Source organism: Platalea leucorodia, assembly GCF_965183815.1.
Source record: "Platalea leucorodia genome assembly, chromosome: 3".
Classification (NCBI taxonomy): Eukaryota; Metazoa; Chordata; class Aves; order Pelecaniformes; family Threskiornithidae; genus Platalea; species Platalea leucorodia.
In genome coordinates, this window is record NC_138825.1 from 55881454 (window position 1) to 55900134 (window position 18681).

At 42.0% G+C, this 18681-nt stretch overlaps 1 protein-coding gene across 2 annotated transcripts in view; it reads left to right on the forward strand.

The window, feature by feature from the left end:
- SASH1 (SAM and SH3 domain containing 1) overlaps nt 1–18681 on the forward strand; it is a 568627-nt gene that overhangs the window by 515935 nt on the left and 34011 nt on the right. For both annotated transcript variants that reach the window (XM_082305211.1, XM_082305212.1), the window contains exons 6-8: nt 860–946; nt 2272–2384; nt 4089–4190. In XM_082305211.1, coding sequence (XP_082161337.1) covers nt 860–946; nt 2272–2384; nt 4089–4190 — 302 coding nt within the window. The remainder of the gene's footprint in view (nt 1–859; nt 947–2271; nt 2385–4088; nt 4191–18681) is intronic.

Genomic DNA, 18681 nt, shown 5'->3' on the forward strand with positions numbered 1-18681 from the left:
ACGGTATAAGCTGTATTCATTTGAATTTTTCAAAAGCAGAGGGATGAAGTAGCTCTGTATCAGTAGCATTTCTGCCAGATCAGGCACAGTATGTTCTTTTGCAGATGGCATAAACTTTGTAGCATGTGCCCTGGTTAATTCAACGGCGCAGTTATATGCCCTACCTTGAGCCAGATTCCGTTCTTTTTTAGAACAAATTAATTACTTCTGCATCATCAAACCATATGCAGATCTGATAGTAATGGACATGGAGATCCAGCCCTGTACAGCCCAGACATACAAAGAGCAAGAGTCAGATGTAGCTGATGGTCTTACAAAATTTCTCACGCCAAGTAGCAGAATATGTGTGTGTGCTTGTGCGTATGTGTGTGCATGCGTGTGTGCATTTATATATGTGTAAATTATTTCTTTCTGTATAGACCTGCACACACATATTAGAAAATTACTTATCTGAGTTGTGGCTTAGGCTTCATAATTGTGGTTCAGTTAAAGAGAATAAACCAACAAAATGCTTCAAAAACACATCCAGACTTGATGTTAACAACTCAACAGATATCAAAATGAATGTAAAATATTTTCTGTTTATAATTCAAAATATGTAAGTTACTGGCTTATCTCAGTCTTCTATAGCATTGGCAATTATAAAAGAATGTGCATTTCCCTGAAATGGCTACATCAGCATAGTTCTAGTACAGAATAAATCAAGAAAAACAGAAAATTTGAAATTTTTTTATTCTTGTTTTTGACTTAAAAAATATAACTTAATGCTTGAAAGCTTCTCTGGCATTTACTAACTGATGTTTCTTTCTGAAATTCTTTTTCCCTTTCCCCTCGTCCTCCCTCCCCACTTTCCTTTTAGGGAAAACAGACTGGAAAAAGAAAAATAAGTTTTTTTGGCAGAATTTCCGAAAGAACCAGAAAGGACTAATGAGGCAGACTTCAAAAGGTAAATCTTTTTTAAGGACACACAACCTATCCATATAAAATAGAAGGAGCCAGCATCACAAAAGAGTAAAATTTATTTGCAACCGTGTGGCAGTTAGGGGTCTGTGGATCTGGAATTATCGTATGTTTGGTTTGTCCTGAAAGAAAGACGAGTCATATTCTGTGAGACCGCATCTGCATAAGGCTGGGACACCTTCTCTCCTGACTGTCAGTGAATGCACATGCACAATGTGACACAGTTAATATATATTTATAAGTTATATCTGTAAATGAACAAGATACCTTTTTTTCTGATCCTGGCATCATGAGAGAAATGCTGATCTGTTTTTGTTAGAATGATGTTTCTCCTTTCTTTGGCATTGGGGTACTTTGACGCATTTGCTTTAGGCTTGAATCCAGCCTCTCATTGTAGGAGAAGACACTACAAGAAGAAGTAATAAAAGTGCATCTGGTGCCTAGTGCAAATGTAGGATTGACTCCACTTAAACTGTCAGGTGTCCTTCTCTAGTTCTTGTCCAAAAGATGCAGCTGTGCATTGCTTTAAGTATTTCTCTTTACACAGAAAATTCCTGTTTCCCCATGTGTATCTGTTAGATCCTTCTGTTGCAAACATGCTTCCCCACGTCACGATGTCTGTGTTCAGATGGGTTGTGAAAGATGACAGGAGCCCACTTATGAGGTCAAAAAGGGGCACATTGACACTCTCAGTTAAGCGTGGGTCCTTGCTGGCTCTCAAGGCAAGTTCTAACTGTCCGCACCGACACACGAAGCTCATACCAAAAAGTGAGGTCCTGGAGTTGAGGGCCCTAGTACATCCCGCACCATGTGCCAGCTCAGTGGCTGATCAGATAGCCTGGATAGATTGGGGGATGTGGCCAGTCCACAGCAGAAAGCTGCGAGAGCCCAGCACACCATTCCTGGAAGGGCTTCCCATCCGCTCTGGCAGCTGACTACAGTATTCCTGAAGGCTGAGTGCAGGACTTTTCTGGCATTAGCACTTTCTCTTTTGATTCTTGTCTTTCAGGGTCAGTAACTGTGTGATGACAGTCATGTTTTACTTCTCCTTGTCATGCTCTCCTGCTCTTGGTGTCAGAGTAAACTTAGCTTTCTGGCCTAATTTACTTCCTTTTCTTGCTCAGTTACTTCCAAATCATTCAGTCCTTTGAAATCATGCTATGAGACTGCTCTGGGAAAGGTCTGATTCTGGGCAGCCAGATCCACATGGTGACCAGATTTCAGAGCACTGGGTAAAATCCAATTTCAATATACCCCGCTCTGTGCCTGACCTCTTACACATGCTTGTTATCTCTGTGCTTTTTCCTGCAGGAGAAGATGTAGGGTACGTGGCCAGTGAGATCACGATGAGTGATGAGGAGCGGATCCAGCTGATGATGATGGTCAAAGAGAAGATGATCACCATTGAGGAAGCACTTGCTAGGGTATGATACGTAAACACTTCAGTTTGCTGGAGAAACATGTTTTAGGGTGTAGGATATACCAATTTGGAGTTTTCATTTGAAAACATAGGAGAAGGAGAAAAAGCTTGCCCGTTTGTCCCATCGCACTGGGTAGCATAAATTAGATAGCAATTCCTTTGTTTATGAGAAAAAGTGAGATTTAGATCAACCAAAAAAAGATGTCTAAGGTATGGCAAATTAGTCGAGACCTAAAAGCATTTGCTTCTCTCCATTGGCAATAAAGGGCGCCAATCAGAGAAAAGCTCAAGTGTATACGTTTTCATTGCAGCTGTCTAAAGGTAAGGGAGATGAATCACACCTGTATTAGTCCTTATTTATCATGCTCATTCGTAGGTTTGTTTAAGTACTAAAAGGAATGCTTCAAGTTTTGCTGAGCTTGCCTTATTTGTTTCAGAACGCATATATTTGTTATTTTCCTGCTGCTAATGGCTGAAGGGCAGTTTGAAGGCTTCCATTTTCAGCAATTAAAACTTTTAAAAAGACTAATGTTTAAGCTGAAATTTCTTCTGCTTGTTTCTTAGCCGAAAAGGTGGTGTTTTGTTTTAATAGCCTTCAAGAAAACATATTCATCTGTTTTTGGCATTTGACATTAAAATCTACACATATGTATTTTTTGGTAGGTACAGTGGCTGTCAGAAGTGTTTCTTTACAAAATCTGAATGTTAATAAACCACAAGAAAAATAACTGTAAGGAATTGTATTTATGCAGCAATAGGGCTGAAATTTTAATTGCTCAGGAGCAAAAAGGTCAGTGTTCAAGTTTCCAGGCCACCTTTGATTTTGTACCCTTGTGCAAAATACTGTGATGGAACATGGAGTATTCTGTATGGGCTCTATTAGAGGTGCAGAAAACGAGATGTAGATTGTGAATTTGCACTCAGATAAATTTCTATACTGACATACTGTAGATTATCCTAGAATAGAAAGTTATGTTATTGTCTGAAGAAAATATTGCTTTGCTGGGAATCATATAATGAAAAAAAATGCAAAATTTAAAAAATTACCGGGTGGTAATATTGGGAATTCTTTTACTTCTCTGTTGTTAAAAATTTTGGGGGATAGGTTTATACCTAATCTGTATGGTGAATAAGTGTCCTTGTACTGTTTCCCTCTAGTGGCCTGAGCTACTAGCAGCAACTTTTTTTTTTTTTTTTTTGTTTTTTTTTTGTTTTAGTATCATCAGTTCTTGATGGTCCTCTCAACAGTTTGACTCCAGTAGGATTGGTTTTATGTCTTAATCCTTTTATTGGAAAACGGGAAAGATGGTCTTTAGTTTTAAAATTAGAAAAGGTAGTTCCTAGTCTACTGCACATCATTTTCTTTATGAAGGAAATTGGCAGGCTATTGTGATTTAGTCTGTCCGATGGAAACTGTGCCTCTGAGATGGGGATGTATAACATATTTTACCAAAGACAATTAATCAAAATTCAGCGTTTACAGATCACATCCTTTAAAAAAAACCCTCCTAATTAAAACTTCTGATTCTAAAGCAAATTAATTTATTTTGAACAAGTGAGGCATACAATGCAAAAGTTCTGATTTTCCCAGTTCCACAATGATATGGGGGAAAAAGAAACCTGAAAGGACATTAACTCTTGCTATTTTAATGAAGATTGATAGCTTCTTCTCACTGGAAAATGTTCTCTCTGTCTTTTTAAATTTCAGCTGAAAGAGTATGAAGCCCAGCACAGGCAATCAAGCAGTGGAGATGCTACAGAATGGCCTGATGGTTCTTACTCAACATTTGATGGGTCTTCCAATTGTAATGTAAGTACCTGTCATTCTGATATAGCTCCCTAGTATCATTTAATATTTAAATTCTTTTATTTCAGTACAGAAATATCCTGATTTACCTGGTCATTTCCTTAATAGCAAATGTGTCATTTGACCTTGTGATGCTATGTTCTGTCTGCAGAAAAACTTTAACATGGATTTTAAATCTTCGAGGTCTGTTGTCGTAGACTTTAACGGTCTTATTGTATAATCTCTCTTTTTTCTTTTTTTTTTTTTTTTTTTTTATCTGACCCTTTGTCGCTGAGCTTTTGAAGCACAAGTTATCTCAGGCAAAAATGTCGATGTTCCAAAATGCACGGAAAAGGTTTATGATGTTGTTTAGAGGGAACTGTTTAACTTTACTTCTCAGTTACTGTGAATCAGCAGAGTTTCTTGGGCCTTCCTAGCCCTTTTTGATGCATCCTAGCTGAGGGTCTGGCTAAGTCCTAGCTGCCTACTGCTTTCAGACAGTTCTACCTCTGCATTTGCAAACTCTCAGCCGAGAGAGTTTGCAGCTTTTGCCAGACCCATAAGCAGTAAGGCAGCTTTCCTCCCTCATTTTGAATTCTGAGTTGTGCAGCTTCTGTTGTTTTTATGGGCACCAGACAGTCTTTGTGTCATGTCATACTGAATTAATTAATTTTTCCTCCCAAATATCTTCATTTGCACTGAGTAGTTTATTCCACTTCATTTCTCTAATTGAAAGTTCACAGATAAATCTTGGTGAAGAACACAGTCGGCTGTCAAATCCAAGCTCTTTGTAACCCATATACTTGAATCATAGGCTTTTGAGACCATTGATTGATTTATTTGTTTTATTGTCAATGGAATTTCCTGCTAACTGCAGCAGACTGTTAGCTTCTCCTCCCTAAATGAAAAGAGGAATGCTATGTCATTTTATGAGATGTTTAAAATATTTTGTGGTGGAGAAAGATTTTCTTGTTTATATTCAAAAAAATATGCCCATCTTTAGTTAGATGGGAGCAGAGGGGGATTGATGTTGCCTTATACTCTGTTCTGATATATCAGAAATGTGCAAAGAATAGAGAAGGAAGGATCCTGACTCTTCTGCACTGATTGTTTAGCCAGCTGAAAGATGTCTAGATATTTTCCTCATTAGTATTTATAGCCTGAACTTTCCCCTCTTAAGACCTTTGGCTAAGGTACTTACAGCATAAAAGCCTCAAAACTCTCATTTACCATGGTCAAATCTCAGAAGGATACTGAGTTTCTCTGTTAGATCTTCTGATAGTGGTTCACGCTTGTGTTGAAGTTACTGAAAGCTGTGTATACCTCTGAGGACCGAACATGACTCAGTATTTGCTCCCTAATGGAATGACTTGCACCTTTTCTCTGAAATTATTTTTCTAAGCCATCTTTGCACTTTGAGTCAAGAGCTCTGTTGCCTCTCTCTGCTGTCCTGGTAGAATTTGAACCATCTTCCTGCTAACTTCAACAGGGGATCTCTATTCCATCGTTGTAGATAACTCTCAAGATTTGTGCCCTTGCTCCTAATTTTTATTCTGGTTACATTTAACAGAAGCTGTGAAACTGCATGCCTTCAAGGGAAAATCAGATCATCTGCAGAAATGAAACATCATGTTAGAACAGAAGTCAGCTTGGCTTCTTTTTTTGTGGACAAGAAAGAAATTAGGGTTAACTGGGCTGAAAAACTTCGTGCTATAATTGACATGCAAGAGGGAAAAACAAACAATGCGAAGTATCAGATATGCCTAGAGACAGGGCGTGTGTTCACCCGGACTATTTTACCAAAGGACTTCTCTATTAATCTAAAATGACCAGCTTTTGAGAGGTACAAAGATGATTCTGTTTTTAAGCCCTCTCTTTGCCAAATGGTTTGACTTTCAGTGCCATTTGTGTGATTTGTACCCTGTGAATTTGGAATCTCAAAACTACCCGACTCATTTTATAGAGGCCATGAAGCAAAGATGTTTTTCCATATATTAAAAACATTTTGTTAGATAGCCCACTGCCTTCTAACCTCAGAAAGTAATTGAAAATATGAGTCACTGAAGTTTCTGGGTTGAATTAAAACTCCTTGGGCAATGGCTCTTCTGGTTCTGTTGGCATTTTTTCTGATTTCTTTTTTTTTCAGTTTCATGGCCAAATTGTTACTAGGCAGTTTTTAATGGAACATTGTGATCATACTTGATCATTTTGTAAACATTTTGTACACACAAATGGTAAAAGCAAATTGCATGGTAACTGGAGGGAATTTAGGAAAATAATAATTTTTATTTTACTTGCTAATACATTTGTTTGGTAACCTTGGGGATTTAAGAGATATCAAGACACTAGTATAGTGGCTTTTTTTTTTTTTCCTTCACATTTTATCTTCCCAGGCAGAGAGACCTGCTGGTAGTTGGGAGGACTTGGGAGGATGAGTTTTTTGTGGAGAATCTAACTTTGCCCAATGACTACCTTTCAGGAGGAAAAAAAAAAGGTAGAATCTAAGCATTTGGAGAATCTAAAAGCGAAGGCAGGATGTCTGGAGTGTTCTAAGGGTTTAAGTACTCCATACTTTCAAGTCAACTCTGCCCACAACATAAGAACATCCACCTACAAAATAACATCTAAAAAAACCATCTAAACCAACATCATTAGTTGTTGTTGTTGTTTTCCTTTCTAGGGAAAGAAAAAAAAAAAACAAACTCTTTTCTGTTTTTTAATTAGTGTGTATAACTATCATGTGTTTATGACTAACATCACTGGTTTGATCGTGAACTCATTTTAAAGATTGATTTAAGGATTCTTTTTCCAGCTCCTCCTCTTGTAAATTACTGTACCAGGAAATGGAAACTTGCACTTCATACCCTTACAAAACTAAACCCTAAAGACGAACCACAAAGGGTTGAAGGGTCATCATCTCAGCACTTGAAGGGAGGCAGCTTGATGTCATTGCTGTGCTGTTAATTGTATGTCCTGTTTGTTTGCTCTTAAGAAACAAACAAACAAACAAAGGCCTTGCCAAGCCAGTAGGTGACTTGGTTCTCTGCCACTTGAGAGCAGTTTGTAGCTTTCAGTCTCACTACTGTGGTCCCTTTGTTTCACAGCAAAGTATGCGTGTTATTTATTTGCTAATGTGGGAATGCAGTTGAAACTGTTTTTCTTTTTAGTTAGATGTATCAAAAGTCTAAAACGCCTCATCATTTTTTACAAATTTATTTCTGAATATTTATGTTTCATCTCTGTTGGAATGAAGGCTGCTCACAGTAACTCTAGACAAGCTTTCATTGCCTTGTGCCAAATGTTGGGATGTAAAGCAGGTGCAGATTACAAATGGATCCCTTTCTGGATTTTAGATAAGGGCCTATTTGTTCTCAGGAGTCAGAAAGTCCAGGGAAAGAGAGGACTTCAAAATTGTAGCACATTCTTTCTTTATACTGAGGTGCCTTTTATGCTTCTTAAAGATAGAAGCCCGTTTGATAACTTTTGGGTGCTGAAATTCTCAGTTCATCTAAAACAGGGCTGCTTCGTCCCCAGAGCCCCACTGGTACGGCTCCAGCCCAGCTTGGAGGACCAGCATTAGGACAAACTGGTATAAGTCCTTTCCTGTGCCCTCTGCTGAAAGGCTGCTAATTGGTACCAATTGCCGTGTTTGATGCAGGAGTGGGGGAGAGAAGCAGGAGGGAGGTTGTGACAGAAGTGTGTATCATACGTGTGCTGCCACTGAAACAAACCACCAATTAATTTTGCTGACAGTTTCTGTAGATGCAAGTTAAATGAAGTTGTAATTATCCCTGGACTGAACTGTTTTGTTGGTCTCGTCGGGCTTCTGTGTTTTGGCTTTGATCAGCGGATAATGGTCAGCCATCCAGAGCTCATTAACGCGAGCTTCCAGGTAGCGTAGCCGGCCTTCGTTTGAAGGGTGCTGCAGTGAGCTGTGCCGGGCTCCCCCAGGACCTCCCCACCTGCCACATGTGGCCTTGGCAGCCTCGGGAGACAGGCCATAAAATTTACGAGCGGGGAGAACAAGAACAGCATCTCCCTCCAAGAGCATGGCCCGTGGGTGGGTGGCGGGAAGCCCGCAGTGCTGTTTTACCTCCCTGCCCTCCCAACACTTCTTTACCCAGGACTGTCAGTACGGCGCTGTCACCAGTAGGAAACTGTCACCCCGTTTGTTTTTGCTGGGGAGAGGGGCAGCAGTTGTGCAGACCTGGAGGTGTGCCATGCACATCTGCATCTGCCGTGAGGCCGATGCTGGGGAAAACTCCCCCTTGCATTGCCGCTCTTTTCCGTCTTCTGGCAATCTGCTTCATAACAAGCAGCAGCAGCAAATCGAGTCCACACAACAGCAGCTCTAGCTGGAGTGAGATAATCTTTTTTTGCTCCTGTCCTTCATATTATTTCCTGAGGACGTTTTCATTTACCAAATCAGTAAATGGAGCTAGAAGTTGAAAGGGTGTGCAGTATTGGGTTTGTGTCTACTACCATTGTCAAAGGCAGAATAACAGATGAGAACGGATTTTGGGTTGTATTCGTTTCAATCCGAGAGATGCTGAAGCTGTTGAATCAGGATTGTATTACCTATGGTGGAAAGCCAACTCTGACAAAAGATGAAGTCTGATAGAATTATCTCTGACTCACGACAGTCATTACTGTATTGTTTGGTAAGTGTGAAGAGTAGGAAGAAAAGAAATAATTACAGTATAACTTCTGTAGCACCAATTACCTCAAGAGTAAATCTAAGCGTAACTACAGCAAATCCACATTATTCAGGGTTATACTGTATTGCAGTGATTCAGATTGTGGATGCTTTCTAAATACAGCAATTTTAAAATTGATTTTTATTCATATTACCGATGGATTCTTAAAATCTTTAACCATTTGTTAACATTATTATTGCTTATACTACAGGACTGTTACAGTAAACAGGAAAAAGCCCTTCTTTTGGTATAATCAGTTTAACTGGTTAGAATTAAGTCAATGCATATTGGGAACCAGCGTTGGACATCAATGGAGGCTAGGTTATGGTGAGGTTTTTTTTTAATTTAAGCAGTAGTGTTTAAACCAAAGCAACATAGATACTTTGAGCATTTTGAAAATTGTGCACTATGTTAGCCTTGGTTTTGCTGTTATCACAGGACTTACCAGTTTTTTTAAGTTATTTTTTTTCCATGAAAGGCTAAAGGGTAGAAGAAGGTGTTTCTGTGTTTCAGTTCTTCTTGCACAGCTTGTTGCTGCCTCCAGATCCTGCATGCTCTTTGAAGTAATGGAGGGGAGCTGATGCTGAGCATGGCTATGAATGAATGCAGAGCTTTCATCTTTGCTCCAAAGAGTCTAGTGACCCAATTTCTGTTAAGATTTCCTGAAAGGCACTGGTATGCCTCATTGTATTGGATGGTATATTTATTATTACTATCCAAGTTCCTATAATACTGTCAGTGCTTAGTAACAGCTATGATGAAGAAAGAGCCAATAATAAGACATGGCTTCAAAATGATAGTGCTAAATTCCCACGCTATGTGCCTACCACAGGAACCTGTCCTGAGAGGCGCTGGCTGCCCTCCTTTTCCAGTGATCTCGGGGATGGTGTCCAGCACCTCTTGGTGAAAGCTAGTAGCAAAAGAATTACAGCGTATTTTGTTACGATCTTTCCCCCCTCTCTATCTATGCATAAGAGCAGGATTTCCCATGGGTGTAGTAATACAAAAACCTTCATGAGAGAAACGCAAATCATCATTACAGTTCCCAGGACACAACGCAAAGTTTTAAGTAAGGTCAGTGCTGTGGAGTGATGATAGCAGAGCAAGAGACCATCGACGTGTTTATATTTGGTTTTGTAGAACACTGTAAGGAGGTTTTACCTATTTGGTCTGAAATTTTCCAGAACGCTTTAGAATTTGCAGGAGAAATGCATTTATTTAGGAATAAAACTGTGTCACTTCTTGAAGTATTATTTACCATGCAAGACCTGCCCATGTTGTCATCAGATGTGGCTTGGCTAGGTATGTGTCCCTAGTGGGACTAAACATTGTCACCACAGGACTGTACTGAACAGTTGGCAGTAACGTAGCCGAAGTAAACCTCCTGCTCACTGCCAGTAGGAGTTGCTCCTGCGGATGTGAAGACTGGATGTAATTAGTCTGTTGTAAGGTCTCTGAGAAAAATCTTCCTGTTATCATGACTCAGAGAGGAGAGCTTACAGTAACACGCAGGCAGTGACTGTAATTAAGCGTGTTCATAACCACTTCTGTTTTGACTGCATTCAGACAAGCCCTGTTGACTGACTTTACCGCAAAACGTTTGGCCACGTATTTGGAGAGGGTGGGAGGTGGGAAGGCAAATTAATTTAGTATTCATTCTAACACATTACTTGGCTTTTTTTATACCTTTTTGCCCTTGGGCAGCTGCCTAATTTCTCTGCTTATTACCTAGAGGGTGGGGGACGGTGGTAACAGCTTTTTCCTATTCTCCCTGCATGCATCAGCCAGCAGGAGATGCTGTAATCCATAATGTGGTTTCCCTGCCCCCATCTTTTCTGAGACCAAGCCTATTAAATTGGAACAAAGCCTTGCTCAGTTCAAGAATTAGGAATCTCAAAAGCCATGTGTCTCACTGCCCTATTTGGCAGACCCAGGCTGAATAATCTTTACTTGTGGTACAATAGAAAATTTTAATTGCGCTCCTGTCGGTTACCACTTGCCCCCTGTCCCCGCCTCTGGTGTTTCCTTCCTTGCACTTAGGATGGTTATGTTAATAGTTTGATTGTTTGAAAATACTATAAGAATGTAATTTAAATTACTACACCCTTCACTAAAGGGCTCTCATTCTTTTTTTTTTTTTTTTTTTTCTTTTTTTCCCTGATACGATTTCACTGTATGTCATGTATTGCTGTTGCACCCTTGGTTTTCTGAAATGCAGGGAGGTTGGTTTCCAGCGCCAGTGGTGTACTCCATTCATTAACAGCACAGCCTACACCAAAGAATAGGGATTGTCCCCAAGCCCTCTTAGCCTTCTCAAAACACAAGATGCAGTTGAGAGTGCCTTGTTAGAGAATCTTTCCCATGCACTGAGGAGTCTGCAGGAGAATTGGAAAGGAATGCTGTACTGTAACAGATACGGAATAATGTAATGCAGAGCTTCGGTCTGCCACATATACCTATGACAAGTCATACATGAGTACAGTTGAATTGTCATTAAAATTAATTATGCTAATCAGTGAGAGAAACACTTTGCCATGAGGAAGTCGGTCTGCCTTGCAGATGCAAACATCAGCAATGTGCTTCTCAAAAATTATTTAAAAAAATAAAACCTGGAAACAGTTAACATCTAGGAATTTGCCTAAGCAGCTATTCTAGTATCAAGACAGACCTCCTGGGAGAATTAAATTTTTGTGCTCTCGTTACTTATGACAAATATTTCCCACTAATTTCAGCAAGCAGTGTCGTCACCAGCTAATGTGTAATATATCTTTCACCAAAGTAGCCGTTGGATGCTCCTTTGATTTCCTTGTAAGTAATCACACGCCAAACCCAGACATGGGATTGCTGTTCCCTTCAGCTTACCTGGGGGGGGGGCTGACATTACCATTGCACATTTCAGACTTGCACAGCCTTTGTAATTCATACTCTTGCAGTTAATTATGTGAAGTGGCAAAAACATTTATGACCTCTGTTAATTTTCTTAAAAATTCTGGAGGCCTTTATTTGTAACCTCAGGATATGATGTGGATTATCACATCTGAGCTTCACACAGTTTTCTATAAACAGCCTCTGCAAGGATTAGAGGTTTGCGAAACTTTCTTAATGAAACCCAAAACCTTCAAGTTGCAAAGCCCCAAACTTAGATCAGTTTCACTCATGGCCATGAACTTTTAAGGGAATCTGGGATACATTTCAAGGAAGTCGCTGTCATGTTTCATTTGATGTGGACTGGTATGTTATTGAAATTGGAGAACACTGGCTGGTTTTATCTGAAGCTTAGAATTTTCTATAGGGTTTTACATCAGAGTTTTGGGGCTGAAGTAATTCAAGGGTAAGAACCCGACTACAACACAACAGTAAATCTAGTTTACAAGACCACTAGGGAGTAGAAAAGCTGTGTACGGTCACTAGTACAAAGATGAAGAAATTGAAAAAGGATATTTGGCTAGGTGGCTCATGAAAATCAGCCAGTCATCAAAAGATATTTAGTCCCGCTGTGGTTTCACTGTGTGATTGATCTGTGGCGAATCCAGATGAAGTGGCCATTGATGGTATGGTCCTGAGTAAGGGGAATCTTTTCTTGGCTTAAAGAGGGTGCTGTTGTGGTATGCCTTCGCTACTGCTTTCCACCACTGGCTAGTGCTCCGAATTAGTAGAGGTTTTGGTCCATGTTTTTCTTGTGCGCTGAGAAGAATTGCCCAAATTCCAGATTTGTCCCAAGGTTTGGGATTAGGTACAGTTGACTATAAGAGGAGTGCCAATTTACTTGAGCATCTCAGAGTCTTTTTCTTAGGATGGGAGGTCTGAGCCCAGCCTAGGAGGAGAAGTTGGAAGTCATGCTACAATGCTTCATAAAGCCGCAAAGTGGCTAATTCTAGACCAGTCTGAGATTTCCAAATTAAACATCATTTGGCTTTCCAGTTCTCAGTGATGTTCTTTTTTATGGCACTGAAACCAAGGGGAAAGAAAAAAAAAAAAGTATCTAAGTTCACTAATTTAAAAAAGATTTAAGCAAGGTATATTTTTCTGTCAAATTAGCCCTTTATAAAGGGAAATTCTCAGGGGGGCTTTTTGTCAAAAGAATTTATTAAAAAGTGAAAATAAAAAAAGCCCGGTAAAGGGCTTAAGTTGTGTTTCCTATAGAGACAGCCTCCACTCTAGCAGTTGTGTTTGAAGGTCAGTCTTCGTCCTGGCTTTGCGGAGATTCTCTGTATTTTTTTTTCTTTCACTGAAATTCCATAGACAGTAATTAAGGAACTGAAGGCCAGCAAGAGGTCAGCAAGCCTTCGTCAGTGAAAACAGGGATTGTTTGCCATATACAACACTCCCTTTTTTCCTTGTGGTGAATAGAAGATTTGCTTAGAGCTGATGACTTATGCCTTTCTTGCAAGTTATGCAGCTAGCGAGTAACTGGGGGAATCAATCAGTGAGCAGAAAACAGCTAATTGAGTCCAGCATCACGCTTTTTTCTTCTTTACATATTCAGCGCTGGAATCGGAGCCAGTTTGGTGTCTGATAATGTAACTCCAGAGAAGAGGCATTTTGTGCGCAGGATTCGGAGCGAATAGAATACTTAAGAAGAAGGGTCTGATCCTAAATTTTAGGGTTACGAAGCTGACAGCAGTTGAGGACTCAGGGGGAATTACTCGAAACTGAGCTTTAGGCCTATAAATGCCGAAGCTGGTAAGTCACTGAGCATGTAGCGTGATGTGGAGAGGATGTGCCTCCTGTTTCAGAGAGGGAGAAAGAGAAAAGGCTTTTGTGGCTATTCTTAGGCATAGCACAGCATGCATAGCTTTTCTCAGTTCTCCTCTTCCTTTCCTTGGGCTTTTAAGTTCTTTTCTGTTCTATTTTCCTGTCTCTGACTTTATACAGGCATCTTTAATAAAACTTTAAAAAAAGTTAGAATGGTTGTTTTTTTTGGCGGATGTAAAGCCTGTTAGAGAGAAAGAAGAAGGGACACGTGTAGCCACGTCTCCTAAAGGGAACAGCAAAATCTCTTTGCATTTACTATAGAGCTCGTAGTTCTGAAGTGAGCTAGCCAGGGGGGGTGTGATGTGATATGCCCACAAGTCTGAATGTGTGTTTTTGCCCTACTTTGCTGAACAAGAATTGTCTGATAGCCAAAAATAATTGTAGCTTGGGCTTTATCAGATATTAAGAGATTTCCTTGTTTCTTAGATTGGAGGTTTTCTAGAGATTTCAGTTTGGGGGCTGAACTATTACTGGGCGTAAAGCAAATTATAAAACTGTAACATCTCTCTAAATGGCTTCACACAGCTCATGTAAAAGTCACGTATGTTTTTGTTTATGGAGCTGAAACAGATGAATCAGTCATGATAGCTTTAACTGGATATTGTCCTAGTGTTTCTTAAATGTTTTTATTAGGACCTGGCTAGCAGGCTTTGCCGATCTTGTGTTTTTTAAGGGCTGCTGCTATAACCCTGAAGTGTTTCCAAACATAGCCCTGCTGAAAGCTAGCTACTTGCTTCTGGTTTACATTTTGCCAATTAATTCCAAGTACCCTAATAAACGTTAGTTTTCTCTGTGTGTGTGTGCGCGCGTGTGTGAAGGACTAATTCAAAGGGGGAGGTTAGGATTGTTATTTCTATGGCGTGTGAAATGGGCTGGGTGTTAGAGACCGGCAGAGCAAGGCGTGTGCCTTGCCTCCAGAGCAGGCAGCAGCAAAGAGCCTGCGTGAGAAAAGTGGGAGAGAAGGCAGAGAGGGCACCGGGAGCAGAGCTGTAGAGAGCTCCTTGAATATCAAAGTACATGTGCCAATTTCCTATTTGTTCCTGAACGTAAGGCTTTTTACTTTGATCTTACGTACGAGATGATGCAAAGCGTGGCCTTCAGAGGTGCACGAGTAGGAAAAGTATTCCAAGCAGAAGGGACGCTGGAGGTGACAGAGGGAATTGCTCTCTCCTGGACTTGATCACATCTTCATAGGTTTGTTAGCGGCAAAGAGCTGGGTGGGGGGGATGGGCCTTGGCCTCTCCATCCTTTTCCAGCCATGTGGTACGTGGTGGCTGCAGTCCTCTGCATGCAGTCCTCCGCATTTCCAGATGCTCTTAATTTAGTCCCTGTTTCCCTGTAGCCCTTCACGCGTTTGTGCAGCCGAGCTCTCCAAGCTGGCGGGTTTCCGCACCGTGAGAGCATTGCAGATGTGTCGGGGATGCACTTGCTCCAAGCGGGGCAGGGAGAGGCGGCTCCGCCCGGCCGGCCCCGCCAAGGGGGCCCCGCAGGCTGCGCCGGCTCCCCGGCAGCCCGGCTGAGCCCTGCGCTCTCTCTTTAAAGCAAGCACGATTTTTGTGCATCGGCTTGGCCAATTTGTTATGGTTTAAGGCTGTGGAGCCAGCTGTCTGCAATCTGATGTAATGTTGCCCTGGAAACCAGAAATGAAACACTTGAGCATTCACCACAGAATTACTACATACAGTATTAGCCAAAATAATTAAAAGTTGAGCCATATGGGCTTTTGGATGGAAAAATTTGGAGCGGAGGAGATGGAAGTTAAGTTGTTCCTATTTACAGTACTGCAAATCCGTTTGTTTTCCCCTTGGAGCGCGGGGAGAGGCCTGCTCCGGCGGCGCGTGGAGGGGACGGGGAGATGGAGGGGCCCCGGCTGCTTTACCGGAGCGTTAACGATGCCGAGGCTTGGCCTAACGGGGGACGGCCGGGGGCCGGGAGGCGTTGGCGGAGGGTGGTGCAGCATGGCCTCCTCCTGTGCCGGGGAGCCTCCAGCCTAGCCTCTTGCAGAGGCATCGTTCCCTCTTCAACAGACTGTGTCTAGCCTTTCGCAGTGCCGCGGCACACTGAAATGCTCATTAAGGGGGGAGAGGGTGAGAGGGGGGCTGGCAGCCGGCTGTGCCGAAGTCCCGTGCCAAGGCCTGGCTGCTAGAGCTGTCCAGGAAGCCATTTGCCCGGCCCGCCACGCGCTGGGGAGATTGGAGTTATTTTCCCATCTGAAGTCAGGGACAGCCACCAAAAAACCCAATTCGGTCACCATGGAAGCGGGGAGGGTAGAGTGGGTCGGGGAAGTCAAAGCGTCGAAGTTCAGTGATTTCCAAATACGTCGCTTATGGCCTGAATGCTTTATGTTTCTGTTTTTTGTTTAATATTAGCTGTAAAAGAAAGCATTGCTTGAGCTGGAAAATTAAGCTCTGTTTCCCATGTGCCAAAATGGAAACTTTTGATAATTTCAAGGCCTTTTTTTAAAAAATTGTTTCAAAAACAGGAAGTGAAGCAAAAGTAACCCTTTTTCAAAACGGTTTCATTTTCAAGGAATCAGCATTATTTGACAAGAAAGTTTCCTGAGCGGCACCACTGGCATAGTCACTGATGTTTTTAGGCCTTTTTGCATAAACTTATTAGCCATTCTTTTCCTTTACAGAAGATTTTCCGTGCCACATGCTACCTGATATGATAGGAAATAGGCTGCTGGAGAGGGACTGACTTGGTGTTCAGTCAAACCATTATCTGGCGGCTCCTGTTGTTAAGCACGAGCAGTTCTCGCCTCTTTCGGCCAAGAACCGGTCCTAGGAAGGGTCTGTCGCTGCCTGCGGAGGACCCCAGCTCAAAGGGTGCCGGCACTTCTGAAGCGGCGGGGAAAACCAGCTGGCACCTTATTACGATGGAACTTTATTTATTTTGAAGTGTGGCGGGGACCCCCTGTACCACCCACTCGGGGTTGATGCCGGTACTCTTGCACTGACGCTATTTTGGCGCTCGCTTTTGCAGTGGTAATCGTGAACGCAAGTGTCAGACATTGCAAAAGCTTTTTTGGTCATTGTTCAGTCTTCGTAGCCGCGAAGGGGACAGTTCTTTATCGGATACCAGTGGTGCAACAGTAAGACTAGTTGTTTATTCTTGGATGAAATTCTGGGTGGGAGGACCAGGTATGAGCCATTCTCTAAGTCTTGCAGAGCTCACAGTTTTACAAACAGTAGTCTTGCAAACCAAGGATGTACAAAAAGTAATGAAGGAAAGCAATGACTTAGAGTAATTGCATTTAAAATAAACATATCTTGAGTGCAAAGTATGCATGATGGTTGCTTGCCAGGATGCGTTTAATGGCGTAAGAAGTCTTAACTGAACTTCTTGATTACAGCCAATAATCCATTCGTTATCTTATCTAAATATGTCTGTCTTGTTGTTCGACATGTCACTAAGTTGTCCCAGCCATAATCTCTGAATTAATGCTTATCTTGCTGCTTAATTTATCTTGATATAAACAAGTCTGGTAGTCCTCTTTACAGCTCTAGTTTTCCCAAAGGAAGATTATTAATTACCTAGCCAGCCTGTACCCGTAATAAACGCATTCCTGTGTCTCTCAGATGGCAGAATGGCAATTCCTACTGCCATATGTGGTCCCTTTGGTATTCCTTCTTGTTTTGGAGTAACACGAAGATTGTGGGAAATCTGTAATTGACAGTCCCCTTGCAGAAAGCGGCTGAAGTTTGCTCTGGTGTGGTTCTGCTGGCCTTGTGAGGTGCGTGCCTGCGAGGCAGGCTTTCAGAGCTGCTCTGGCTCCTTCAGGTACTGTCTGTGCCTTTGAAAGTGCGCCCATGCAAGTGCTAATTGGTGTCCTGCCCCATGGCATCTACTGTTATTAGCACATCCTGATATTTAAGTGTATTAGAAAAGCAGAAAGCGTTTTTGTATTTGGCCTGCCTTTTATTCAGCCTCCGGATAAGCAGACAGCATTTTTGCTGGGGAAGAAAAGAGGGTGGCCTTTTTTTTTTTTTTTTTTTTTTTTTGGCTTGCATTTGTTAGGGATTTTTCTTTTTTTAACAGTTTAATTAAGGAGAAGGAGAAAAAAGGATGAACACGCTGTGGAAACCCAGATAGCTGCGCTGACAGGAGGTTGCATGAGGGCTTTTAGAGCCGACCATTAGGAATGCGGCAAATTGGCTGGGACCGCGGGCGAAAACAAAGTAAGGTATACGATCCATACCGTGCTCCAGCTGGAGCCCGCGCAGGAATGTGCAGCAGCGCGTGGTGCCAGGGCTGTCCTGGCTGAGCCGGAGAGCCCTGCCGGCCTCCTCTCCTCTCCCCTTCCCTTCCCTTCCCCCTGCCGCCTTCCACATTCTGAACTGATTAAAACAGAGGAAGTAGCACATTGAACGTTGGATCTGGCTCGAAAATCGAAGTCGTCTTCTCGTTCACAAGGAATGGATTGTTTCAACTTGTTGTGTCACTGCTGCTGGAGAGAGGGGAATTTTTTTTTGTCTCTGTAATGTTTGATACTTGAGGGAAAACAGCTGGAACTGAGCATACTGGATCAGATGCAAAACGAAACGGGATGCTGGGGAATATGGACTGCACTGTATATCTGAAAAGGTCAGAGTTTTCCCTTGGTCAGTGCTGGAGGAATGCTGTGTCCATCTTAATTCCAGGCTTGAGAGCCTTCAGGAGGAGTGTAGGGAGCAGGGAGGAGGAAAGGAATATTTTGTAGCTGTGGCAGTTTGTGAGTGAGGCAGATGAGGTCTCCTCCTTCCTTTTCCTTCCCGTCCCTTTCTTGTGCTGCTGGTTTTGATTTTCTGGGAAGACTGGGGGGGGGGGGGGGAAGGAGAAGTCGTCAATGACAGAGCTTCAGTGTGGAGAAACTGTTTATAACCAGGTTTAAACAGCAAGTTCTGAGATGCCAGACAGACCAGTGACTGACCCAAACCACAGGAGCATAACTGGTATGGTAAGAAGAGCCCTGGGAAAGAGCCCTGCCTGAAACGTACTGAGAGAGGACGTGGAAGTAGTTATTACACAATGCATGGGAAGAAATACAAGGGCAGGAATGCATTTCAATGCCTAGGATCTTA